The sequence below is a fragment of the Zosterops lateralis genome (genome assembly GCF_965231275.1).
Source record: "Zosterops lateralis genome assembly, chromosome: Z".
NCBI classification, from domain to species: Eukaryota; Metazoa; Chordata; class Aves; order Passeriformes; family Zosteropidae; genus Zosterops; species Zosterops lateralis.
In genome coordinates, this window is record NC_139800.1 from 38,190,708 (window position 1) to 38,203,732 (window position 13,025).

General features: G+C 35.9%; 1 protein-coding gene across 6 annotated transcripts in view; it reads right to left on the bottom strand.

Moving 5' to 3' along the window:
- Nucleotides 1–13,025, bottom strand: part of AGTPBP1 (ATP/GTP binding carboxypeptidase 1) — a 74,114-nt gene that overhangs the window by 50,859 nt on the left and 10,230 nt on the right. For 3 of the 6 annotated variants that reach the window (XM_083884533.1, XM_083884537.1, XM_083884538.1), the window contains exons 2-4: nt 9,192–9,238; nt 5,955–6,086; nt 4,890–4,960 (exon numbers count right to left, since the gene is read on the bottom strand). In XM_083884533.1, the coding sequence (XP_083740659.1) occupies nt 4,890–4,921 (32 nt within the window). In that variant the 5' untranslated portion in view covers nt 4,922–4,960; nt 5,955–6,086; nt 9,192–9,238. Of the gene's footprint in view, nt 1–4,889; nt 4,961–5,954; nt 6,087–9,191; nt 9,421–13,025 lie in introns of those variants that run through there. The other 3 variants (XM_083884536.1, XM_083884534.1, XM_083884535.1) reach the window with 2 other exon arrangements.

The window sequence follows — 13,025 nt, forward strand, 5'->3', positions numbered from 1 at the left end:
GTGTTTGCTAGACTTAGGTTAATTTAAAAAAAAAATTTAATTAAAAAAATTTCAATTATTAAAATTTAATTTTAAAATTTAAATTATTTTTTAATCTAAATTAAATCTGTCTTGGGTGCTGAAACATTCATTTCCTCATGTAAGTAAAGCATAATCACTCCAATCCTTTCGCATCATCTAAGACCATGGCGAATAGTATAAAGCCAATATTATTTGCATAAGCTTTGTTTTGCTTATTTCTGCTTCTCTGTTTATCCACTGAACTTGAAATGCTCCAAAATTTACCCAAGATAGTAATGAAATCCACAAGCTCTGTTGATCCAATGCATAAACTGACCAACTTATCCAGGATGTTATCTTCAGCTCCACAACCAAAACAACTAAGAGTCCAGCCCACATAGAAGCCAGTGTGTAAAAGAACTGCTGCTTCAACGCATATGTGTGCATATCACTTCCACTGTGGTATACCATTGGTCCCACAATGAAATTTATGTAGTTTGAAAGCTGAAAACAACCCAAGAAAGCAAAGCTGATGCTCAGGAGGAATAATAATTCTAGTAGTAGTAGTAGTAGTAGTAAGAATAAGAATAAGAATAAGAATAGCAGTAACAATAACAATACTAACAACAACAACAATTTTTTTAAAGTTTTTGCAAAAACAAAATTCATTTATAGGCATTAAAATGTAAGAGCAAATCTGATTTTTGACTGGTGCAGCCTGGAAAATTCAAGCAACACTGACACATGGAAGCAATTTACCATGTACAGGAAGTTGGCATCTAACGTAATTCCGCCATAGTTAATAAAAGCTTAAAAATGTTTAGGTAGGGTAAGTACTTCTCAGTACTGAGTGGTATAACAAGTTCTAAAATTTAGAGTTATAATCTCCCCCTGGGCACAGAGTTTCTATCAACAGCAATAAGTGCTTATTACAGCAGAGATATCTTCAAAATTATTTAAAGGTATTCATCTTGTATAAAGTCTTACAACAGAAATAGAGCTAACTACGTTTTGTGTTTTCAGCATACACAATAAAACATCCTTAAAAATTAACACCAGCTGACATCAAAATACAAATAAAGCCCTGATTTTCTCTTAGTTATGGCTGAGTTTTCTTCTTAAAACAAGAATTATACTCTTATTTACCAATATTCTACACTAATCTACATAGTGGTCATAAAACTATTAGATGGCTTTCAATGCCTGCACAGTACATCAAAAAGACCATAGGACAAGAATTACAGCAGCCAGACAGACATACAGCAGAGGAGTTGGTAATATTGCTGTGACTACCCATTTGACCTCAGAACAAAATGAAAGCATAAGCTGTAACGAGACTCTCTTATATTTGTAATGTAAACACATGTTTTTACCAGTGAACCCATTCAGCATCCAAATCTAGAAGACAGTTCTCCAAGATGGAGAACCACCACAAAATTCAGTATTTTCAATTCCACTACAAGAAACAGTCAGAATTAACTCTGTCCTATCAGAGGTATGTTTTCTCTCAAGCTGCCAACATTGCAAAACCTCAAATACCCTGAAGGCTGTGGCCAGACTTTCGTGGTGACCAGACACAGAGACCCAGCAGAAGGCAGAGACTCAGGAGGACGAGCTAAGTCTTTCCCGTGCTTAGACTGTGAAAGCATAAAAGCCATGGAGTTCTTTTGTTGGAGGCACCAGCTCAAGATGTTTCTGTTTCACTGCACTGTGAACAAACTGATTTGTAGCACAAGATATCGCTGAGGGAAGCCTGGGGTCAAACTGGTACAAACGCAATGCAGACCAGTCTCAAGAATTCTGACTGGAGTATCCAATATAGATTTGAGTCATCACCCATCAAACTAGAAGACAACAAACTATGGTTTCTACTCAGTCAAAAGCCATTATCAGTAAGAATGGGATGACAGACTGACCTCACACACCAACATGCAGCTCTCCAGGTCTCCAGCTACACGGAGTGCCTGAGCTTGTCACTGATGCTGGAGGACAGCAGAAACAATATGAGACTAGTTTTCCCACAGGGTAAAGAACCTTCTTTTTATTAGGAGTGACATTTTTCACCCCATTCATTCTAAAGCCTTCTCATAGTTCTCATAAGAGCACTCTGTCACTGAAGGTGACATAGAGTCTCTATTACCTTTAGTTGCTAAAAAACATGACTAAAGAGCACTGGAAGAAACTTCATAACACCATAAAAACTATCCTCTTCAGATCTGGATAAACACCAGAGATGCTCTCCATTACATATATATGCCCAACCAGTCCCTGATGATCTGCAAAAATGATTCAATAACCAAAGGCAATCTCATTCTTTGTACCCCTTCATTTGAAAGGCATTCTCCCTGAAGTTTAATATTGTCATTTCAGGCACTTCTTACTATAAATGTAACTATCCTTTATCTGTTCCAGCAACATACCTCTCTACGCACAGTATCTAGCACATATTTTCATCAAATATTCTTAATAATTTTCTGCATTTCTGTATTTTCTGCATTTCACAAGAATATTTTAAAATAATTGGGTGCTCCTGTAGTTTTGCAGATCTTTCAAGCTTCAAGTTGTCTTTTAACAACTTTCTTCTCTTACAGATCATCAGTAAAAAAACAGAGTATTTCCCACCATCCAAAAGTAAATTGTGCACCATTTCCTTCTGACAGACAGCAACTACCTGTTATCTGGTATCCAGGCAGTGCTCCACTCTGTCCAAAGATAACCAATAATTATTATTCTCTGATAGATTTACATTTTCTTCAAGCATCCTGAGGTGAAGTTTACCAGGCTTAGTCCAGTTCATGTCTCCACAGGCAGGAAACTCTTTCTTCATCCCACATTCAAATGCTATGGTTCAAAATGCCCCTCCCACCACCACTTTGCCTGCATAAAGGAAACACCCCTGTCCTTATGTCAACCGTTACCAAAACTTAGAATGTGACTCTAGCTAACCAGAGGGCTTTGTGGATTTCCTCCTTCTCTGGTCAGGAAAGCCACAAGGAGATAATAAGGCAGCATGCCCAGACAGTGAGGAACAGAGGACTTCAGGGCTTCACACTCGAAAGAGAACTACCTCAACAAGGGGTTCACATTAGAAAGAGAACTACCTCAACAAGAAAACATCTTCTCAAAGAGATATTTCTTACTACAGGGACACTTCTTTCACTTCCAAAAGATTTTAACTCTGATCATGAAGAAGTGCTAGATCCACAATCCTCCATTACTCACTGTATGCCACTTTCACTATGCAAATGCTGAAACACACCATTGTAGCTTTCTATGTATCTACTCACAATGAGAAAGGTAACTCTAAGCCACTGCTGCTCATAAAAATTCAATTATCTTACAATGGTTTCTGCCTATTCACCTTGTGAGAAGCCTTACAAAACATAATAGTCAAATGAAGGATGTCATCAGTTTCTCAATTGTACCTATTTCCTCTGAAACCCTGTTTGCAGTCAGCCAGCACACAGAAGTATAAGGGAGTTCCTACTTCCCCCACAGCAAACAGATCTGTATTTTGGTGCATTACCATGAGCCTTTAAACCTATTTTAAAACAGGCAGGTTTCTCATGAGTTTGTTCAGATCTTACTCCAACACAAATAATTTCAAACTATGGGTTTTTTTCTCAACCAGTTACCAAGTAATCAACTTCTAATTAGTTTGTAGCTATCCTTGTACACAGGGTCACCTGTTTAATTTATTCATGACTTACAGAACAATTGTTTTGAATTACAGAGATGGAATTTTTCATTTTGTCTCTAAGTAAAAAAGAATAAATGGCATTAAGTAGCAACTCTGCAAATACGTAATATTCTTTGTGATAGTATATTTTATGTATTATAGTTTGTAGTATTTTCAAGAATACTCATTGCTGACAGAGAGCTTGCTTTGCTTTTCATAATGCCTCAGAGGCTAGTCTACCACAAGAAAAAAACATAAGAGTTTTTTTACCATTTCTTTTGATCTATCCCTCACAAAAACAGGAAAAACCAGTCTAATATCAACTCTAACTCTGTTCCACCGAAAGTCAGCAAAAGTAAGGATGATTCTACATACAAGAATTCAAAGTCAAATTTTAAACAGTTCCCAAGATACAAACATAATTCACAGTACAGCATGTTCTTCATGAAAATTCACCTCCTCACACAGAAAATAACTGGTACTTCAAAAAACTAAGACTGAAGCCAAAATTCCCAGTTTTGCTGACTTTAATTTTCTTTTTCATCTGATTAGATGGTTTGATTTAACGTGGTTTAATCTGTGCTACCTTAAGAAAAAAGTAAGATTGAAAGCCTTTAAATAGTTTCCCGATGCTTAACAACCTTCCAGAGATAATTTCACAAATTTCTCAAATGCTAGCTAAGACAAGTTCATGTGATATTAACAAACATAGCTTTTCAACCTGACATCTTCTTCATCCCACTCTGGTTTGTCCTAGCTATGTGTGGGATTGCAAGATTGTTGCAGGATGACACACATGACAAATTCATGGCTTCTTACACAGTATTATAAACTTACATAATTCCTTCAGTAGAAATAACTTTGTCTTTTGCCAATATGTGCATAAAATTATAAAATTTATTGAATTTTCCATTAAATTTAATATGTATTTTATGAACACGTCTAACTCTAACTGAAAATTTAGATTTAAAATATATATTTATTAAATGTGAAAGTAATTTGTGTTAATCAGTATTGACTCCCTCAATGTTTCAGGACACCAACTTGCACATCCCTACTAGAAATCCACAATGTGTATTTTATTTATCTTCTTACTAAGATAAATATATTCCTACTAAGGAGATAAAGGTATTCTTACTAAGACAAAGACTGTTTTTTCACAAATCTCAAACAGCTTGATGTCAAGAGGTGACCATAGTTTTAAACTTACCTTTTTTCAGCTGATGTTTTTGCTTTGTTCATATCGTAAATATGATTCTTCAAATCACCATCTCTGACAACCTGTAAGATAATTAACAAGAATATATTATTACTTTTGTTCTTTAGAGAAGAAATACTGCCACCATAGTGAATGTCTCTTCACTAGAAATGCTAAATTTTTCCACACTGTCACAAGCTCTTCTCCCTTCACACTATTTGAACCAGCTTTCAAAATAAATTACTGCATTTTAAGTATGGAGTATGATTCTGCATTATAATTCAGGCCTACCAAAGTTCAGAAAGTCTGATTACAATAAAATAGAAACTTTTATCAGTCACTTAGTAGACATTATTTTCCTGTCAGTGACAGAATTTTATCAAAGTTTTTTGCTGAATACACTAAATACACTTTTTAAACTTACTTGACAATACCATGAGATGCCACAACATACTAGTTTCTGATGGCTATTTTATGAATCTATAGAATAACTAAGGCTAGAGGCACAGTGAGAAACATGGAGTATTTGGTGTTCTTATTTAAGCAAGACCTCAATACATTCCTTGGACAGAAACCATGTCATGCCAAGGACTCAATTTTCCAATCCATCTAAGGACATAGTGTCCTCAGGGCACACTGCTTCCTCAAATGGTGCCTCCAAGCAATTAAGGTTGCAGTCTACAGAACCATTAACTGAGCACCACTACTTCTATCTGAGATCTACTATGAATGACAGACTAATACTCTGATTGTGAAAAAAACTATTCTCCAAGAGCACAGTGTGTAATTCAAAGGTAGAAGACAGAGAAAAGAAGAAAATGGATGCCCAAAGGTATAGATGCTGAGAATAAGATAACTCTTTTCTTGTGAAATACAGAGAAGAAATTCAGCCAACTACACACACACAGCTGCCTCTCCCCCCATCCCCTTTGCCCCAAAGAAATGTGTAAAACCTCTCAAAAATCCTTATTGTTCAAGCATGTAAAAATAATCAGGTTTTTATTACAAGTAAATTCCACTCCACTGATAAAAGCCTAAAGCAGATGAAGTATGAGACAGTCTTATTTCCAGACTTACCTGAAAGCAGAATCTTCTCCCAGCAGTCAGGAAGAAAATACTTAACTTTTCACAAGAATTCCAGCTTGACCCAAGTTAACAGGTGTCCTAGCTTTGTCCAAGTACCCTTCAGGTGTAAACTATCTTGAAATCCTTTAAACAAAATAAATAGTTACAAGAGAAGAGCTGTGTCCACCACATTACTGACAATCTAATGAATTATAAAGTCTGGATTTTCCCAACTAGGTTGCAGGTCTTACTGGGTGGAAATCAGACCCTTGGATTCAAGTAACCAAGAGCTGTTTTGTTTGCAGCAAAAGTAGGACCTGCTGTCATGCAGATGATGAAGAGTCTGCCAGTGCCAATCGTGTCTATATATTATTGTGTACTGAACTGCTGTACAAGTGGAGCCAGCTACTGAGCTGAACCATCTTGAACTGCGAGTCCTTAGTTTGTTTGCCTAAATTCACCACAAAGTATTTCGGTAAGCACTGATGCTCTAGGTCAAGAGGAAAAATCAAGTAAAAAGAAAAAGCACAAGAACAAAACAAAACAAAAAAGCCCCAACAAAACTAACAACAGATGAGAAGGAGCAGGGAAAAATGAAAAGAGAAATGCACACAGAGCAATCCAGAGAGTTGTGGTGGGCCATCTATGCATACTAAAATTAAAAAAAAAAATTTCCCTTTAATATTTGACTAGGTAATGCAAAAAGACAACTTCTAAATTGATTTTAAATGTTTAATACTACCCTTATTTTGAATGAACACTTGATAGAAAGCTGAAGGTGAATGAAGGTGAATGAATTTACACACATTTTAAACAATACCACTTGCCTTTCAGTGGTAGCAGAGCAGATGAAAAATTAGCATCAGTTCTGTTTGTAAAGAACCAACAGCAACTGAATGAAAGCACTTCAAGTTGGAGAGAAGCAGAGGAGAGCAAGAAGTGTTGACTAAGTAAAATTCCAAGCCAATAAATGCTGGATTCTCTGCTGTCTCCCTTTGCCTCTTCACCCTTCTGGTGAAATGTTATCTCATTCATCTTCCCATCTAGACAGGGAAACAGGCAGTCTTCAGAAGATCAGAAGACTACAGTAGTAATTATGGTAGTAATTCCTATAATAATGCTATCAACAACACAATAAATTAAAAGGCCTGCATGAAGTTATATATAATTTTCACCCTTTCCTTCCTCCTCAGAAAAGCACATATTTACCTCACTCCCAGGTGAATTCTTTGTCACTGAACCACTGAGTCACCTTCTCTACTGATCCAGCCTTTCAATACCCTAAAAATTTGACATTCACTGACAAAGTTCATGCAAAAGCAAAGAACGTACCCCTTCCAAGTATTTACCTTTTATATGAAATTTTGGCATTTGCCAAAATCTAAGAATAACATGGAATCCATTGAACTCCTAGCTCTTGGATAAATACTATAACCACAAAACTACTCTACCAAAGGGCAAGGACTTGGCAAATCACAAAGCAATTTTCTTTTGCTCAAAACAATGGGCTAAAAAAATGAACTTGCACTGTTTCATTCAGACCTTATATTCAGATGTGTCTATTAGGCATTACTGGGAGTGCCTACAGAGGATTTGTACAAACTCCATCCTCCTGAATACTAAGTTGATATATATATATATAGACATGTTCTAGAAGAATACCAAGATACTCAGCCTCTCCAAGACAGCAATAGTTCTCATCAGATGCTGTAGTAGGATTCAGAGAAGATTTTACTGACACAAGTTCTGTGGGTTCCGACATAAAAAAGATGTGGACTTGCTGAAGCAAATCCAGAAGGGGGCAATAAAAATGACTGGAGTGATCGAACAATTCTCCTACATAAAGAAAGGCTGACGGAGTTGGGACTCTTGACCCTGGAGATGGGAAGGCTCTGGGGAGACCTTAGAGCAGCCTTCCAGCACCTGGAGAGGGTCTACCAGAAAGCTGGATAGAGACTTCGTACAAGGGTATGCAGTGACAGGACAAGAGGCAACACAATTGCTTTAAACTAAAACGAGGAAGGTTTAGGTTAGACACCAGGAAGAAAAAACACATAGTCATCATTACAACAGTGTAGTGTTGAGCATTTCTGTTGTCATTTTAACAACATCATATTTGAAAGAAATTCTTATAAATTAAACACACAATAATGTCACATCTGAGGCCCAAAACTTTTATTTTAACCAACAGCACCTCTACTTTCGTGTTAGGCTATTCTTCCTCACAGAAACTGGCAGAAATCCTACTTCTCAAAACTGCAGAGAGTTTTCATGCTAAAATTCTGCCATTAAAATTTTCAATTAAGGAAAACAAAGATAATCACTCTGTTACTGAAGCTGAAGGACATTCTCAGTTTACATAAACAGAATTCACGTGTTCAATTGACTAGAATAGTTTAACACAGAACACGCCTGCCTGTTTTCCTGCCTGGGAAAGATAAATATAATATTAAAAGACTTTAAAGTACCTTTGCATTTTCTTTATGTAAAAACCTCTCGCCCCTCAGGAAACCAGCAAGACCAAACAACCATACACAAGAAAACCAACCAAATAATATAAAACCCCCACAAAATCTCAACAACAACAAAAAAATAGAAAATACCAGAAAATAGACTACTTCAAAGTAGTAGTCAAAGAGCCAGAGATGTCTGAAATTTTCCATGGCTAATACCAGGATTTGCCTGCAAAGTACTTTGTAATTACATTCCAAAAAATCACTGTTCTCTCCAAGTGAAACCAGAAAAATCAAAATCAAGTATGGATATACAAAGGATATATGGATATATTTATCAATACTAGTGAATCTGTTCTATTTGCACTGTATTCTTTTAAGTTTTCATTTTCCAGAAACTTATTTTCTTAATAAATACTATATAGAAAGGCATATTTTTGAGTATGTTCATTTATATTATAAGTATATATTAAAACATGATATCTTATTATCATAAATAGAGGAGTTGCTAAAACCATGCATCACATTATACTTATCAAGAGAAAACCCAAAATTCAAGTTTTTTATGTCTATCTCCTACAATAGCTCTGCAAAACCTGTAAGACTGTTCATCTATACATACATATATTTCCGTGCTTTGCTTTGTATCCAAAGATAAGTGCAACCCAAAATATTTTCAAAGGCAAAGCTCAAACTTCATTTTTGATTATCAAAAAGCTATTACTTGAAAGGTGAAAAAAAAAGTAACCATGAAGAAGTCTGCAGCAACTAAGTTATTATTTTGATGTGTACTTACTTATCAGATAGTGCAAGCAAGTAGCTGAATAAAATCTTTGGTAAATGCTACAATAAAAAAATAATTAAAAAAAAAAAAAGGCAAATTAATACAAAAAAAAGGAAGGAGGACAAAATCTCAGGTGACAGAATAGTGTCAAAATGCAACACATTAAAAAATAAATAGAAAAACCATAGGCATGAACTGAGAAAACACATAATTATTTAAAAGTTCACAAATGCTAGGCAGAAGAAAAGTTATAATAGAAGCCTTGAAGATGGTTGCAGTCTGAGGTATGCTTCCAAAAGCACTTCTACCTCTCACAAAAGTTCATGTGAGTTGCCCCAGTTCAGTGTAGATTAAATCACAAGCAAATGCACCTTTCATAGTATCTCATTTCATGCATCCCAAAGTCTCAGAAGCTGCTCATGGGTCAAAATATTCTTTTCAAAGTGCTTATAAGTCCATTTAAACAAAACCATATAAAAAGAGTTCTGCATTCTTTGTGCTCTAGGCAATCTTAATTCCAAAATACCACTTGTGGTTTACATTTTTAAACATTGAAGTAAATTGTTTGCAAGAACAGACTATTTACCTAAGTAAATTTACACTTGTAGGAATATACTCTGTGTTAAAAATTTAGGACAACCAGCAGGAGTCATGGTCTCTGTACCAACAGCAAACTACTCAAAAAGCTTGTTGAAAGCAGGTAAACATCATGATAACTAGCATTCTATATATGGCAAAACCATACTAATAACGCACCAATGATAATGTTACCTAACATTACACAAAAGAAATATTCACCAGGACAGCAGAATACTCTTTCTTTGAAAGCAGTAAGAAATGGCCACTGCTATTAATACAGTGGTGCAGTCTCTCTCATCTCATTCTCTTGCACCACAAGGAGGAGTGCCCATTTGCAAAAGTTTCAGCAATCATACCTTAAATAGCTCCTTTGTCTATTTAATCCTTTACTCTTTCATACCTAATATATTGTTTTCCAGTCCAGTGTCTCAAATGACAACTTACACAACTATCTTTTTGAAAAAATAGTTGGTTGTTGCAAGTTGTTTTTTTTTGTTTGTGGGTTTTTTTTGTTTGTTTGTTTGTTTTTTCCCCAAGAATGCAGTTCTATTTTAATGCCATATAAACTAGCAAAGTTATTGCATCTGAACAATTTCCTTAATAAAAAACATGACACCTAATGTTTGGTAAAAAAATCTCACAAACTATTTGGAAATGCCAGAGTTATTTGTACAAACTGCTTTATATCCCAAAAGCTCAATCCACAGAACAATCCATAAAAGCTTTGGTTACCTATAAACCATCTTAAAACCCTGGGGAAATCCTTCAAGCTTCACAATTAAGTTTCAAGTTGGCAAATGCTACATTGTACTCAATCACAATCCAGTAAATAGAACTTTATATATAAAGAATGATAATTAATGTGGTAGTGAGAATCTCTTTCCTGAAGTTTCCTGACTATTCCTAGCCCAGCTCCTGAACCTTTACAAGCACCGGAAAACAAAAACAGAGATCTCCCCCTCCATGCCGAATCTTACACTGTGTTTCATAGCAATTAAACTCCTAGTCAATAGCCCAGAGAGAGTAAATTATCAGGACCAGCTGTTTTTTTAATTGATTTGTAAAATAGGATGGAATGGCATTGAGTACACACTGAACAGCTTTCTCTTCCTAAGACTTTAATATATAGCAGCACAAAAGTTTTAGTGCCATCAAAGTATTATAATATAGCTAAAGTACCTTAGCAGTATTTGTTCCATGAGAAAAGGTTTGTTCAAGATAGTAGAAAAACTAGAGATATTTTTCTTCCAGATGTAATTTTAAGACTTTATGGGCAAATGCAGAAAATAATCCCTTATCTAACGACTACTCAACTTCTCTAAGCAGAAAAAAAGAGAAGTTTTTGGTGGAAGAGAGTCTAATTTGTAAATCTAAAACAAAATGAAAATGCTAACAACCTTCATTAGAGATGAAGGTTTTCACAAAGAAAAAATACTTCTGAAAATCAGTTACTGCCTTTCCTTTATGCCATTTGCTATAAATATTTATAGTAGGGAACAAAAATGTCAGCTGATTAGCTTACGCATTGCTGCACTATAGCAAAGTGCCAACTTTTTGACATGACTAGATAAACTGCAGCATATAATCAGACATTCAAAATGACATATATAAAACTTCACAGATGACTGAAGCACCAAAGTCCTTTACAGCAGGCTGCCAACTATGTCATGCAGCCATTACCATCAGTCCACTTGATTATAAAAACAAAGTCTGGCAAAAGTAGCCAAAAAAAACTGAGCAAGCAAGCAAGAAAAGCATTTGTCGGAAAAGGAACAGAATAAACCAGTACTTTATTTCTTGCCTGGAAAGAAGCTCCTAGAAAGTTACTGGCATTGCAAGCATAGGGTTACTTCAAGATACGACAAACTCGCTGTCATTGGGGTCATATAGTATCACGTTCAAAGCTTGCGTGATTTAAGCTGACAGAAATACTGCGGAAGTCAGCTACTTTTTGCCCAGCTGGCATAACTCTTTCATCAGATAGAAGGTGAATGGCACAGGGAAGGAGTAGGAAGCAATAAAAATAGCCAGAAGAAAAAGGACAACCACAGCAGAAACTAAGTATTTCCCTACACCAAGAACTGAACAAGAACTGGAAACCTAGCAATTTTTGCCAGCTCTTGCAAAAGCTTAATGCTGTGGTAAATGTCAATGTTAGCTCCGTGACGATCAAAAGTGAAGTCTGAGCTTTGGTTTGAAAATGTTTTGGGTGGCACCAAGCTTCAGATACAAAGCAAAACACAGAAATATATGTTTTTACAGATGAACAATGTCAGAGGTGCTGTCTAGCACCTAAACTAGTGAATGCTCCTTTGGGTTACACTGTCCTGATAGTTAAGGTCAGTCTGTAAAAAAAACCAACTCAAAGATCCATACCTAGCTCACAAACTTCACAAACTGAGTAAAGCAAACCCTCTATCCTGGTTTTAATCCAGATTAAAAAAATAAATAAATAAAATAAAATAAAATAAAATAAAATAAAATAAGGAAAAAGAAAAAAAATCCATGGCTCCATGTTGTAGATTTATCTACTCAAATATAATTCAAACTCTTCAACCTCACTGGTGTGCAGAAACAGTCATAACAACCCATAATACTCCCAGCAACTGTTCTCACTTTCAGAATCTTGATTTGTACCATTTAGCTTATGAATTACACTCGGAACAATTAAAACAGTATTACCTACCTCCAGTATGCAAACCCCTGGACACTCTATTCGTCAGAAATTTTAAGTTTTATAAAATATGCGGTGGAAGTTTTTATGTGCCTTGTAATATACTAAATATCTTAGGGTGACATTTTCAAGACTGTTGCCTTTGCAACTGTTGCAAAAGACAGGAAGTATGTTTAGGTGCTCCCTCCACTCTGCTACTTCCAGTCTCTCTACGGTTACTGCATTTCCAATGGAAGCCATGCTGAATCATCCATGTGTCCAGGACACACACTGGATAGTTTGTGATCTTCTTGATGCTTAGCACAGGATTTGGACAGTTAAGCTGCGGATAGCGGCAGAGCCTGAAAACATACCCAGAGATAGATACACTGCTGTTACAAATCTCTCCTAAGCACTGACACAAGCCACTGCCTTGTTCAGCACTCACTCCAAGAAACCTGACTTCCCCTCTAAGTTCTTTAAGGACTTTCAACACTTCAGTTACTACAGCTATACTCCAGAGCTAGGGCAGCTTGATTAGCACTCAGTGCTTTTGGACATTAGCAATTCGTATCACGGGAGCAATCTCCTAAGAGCATGCAGCTCACAGATAC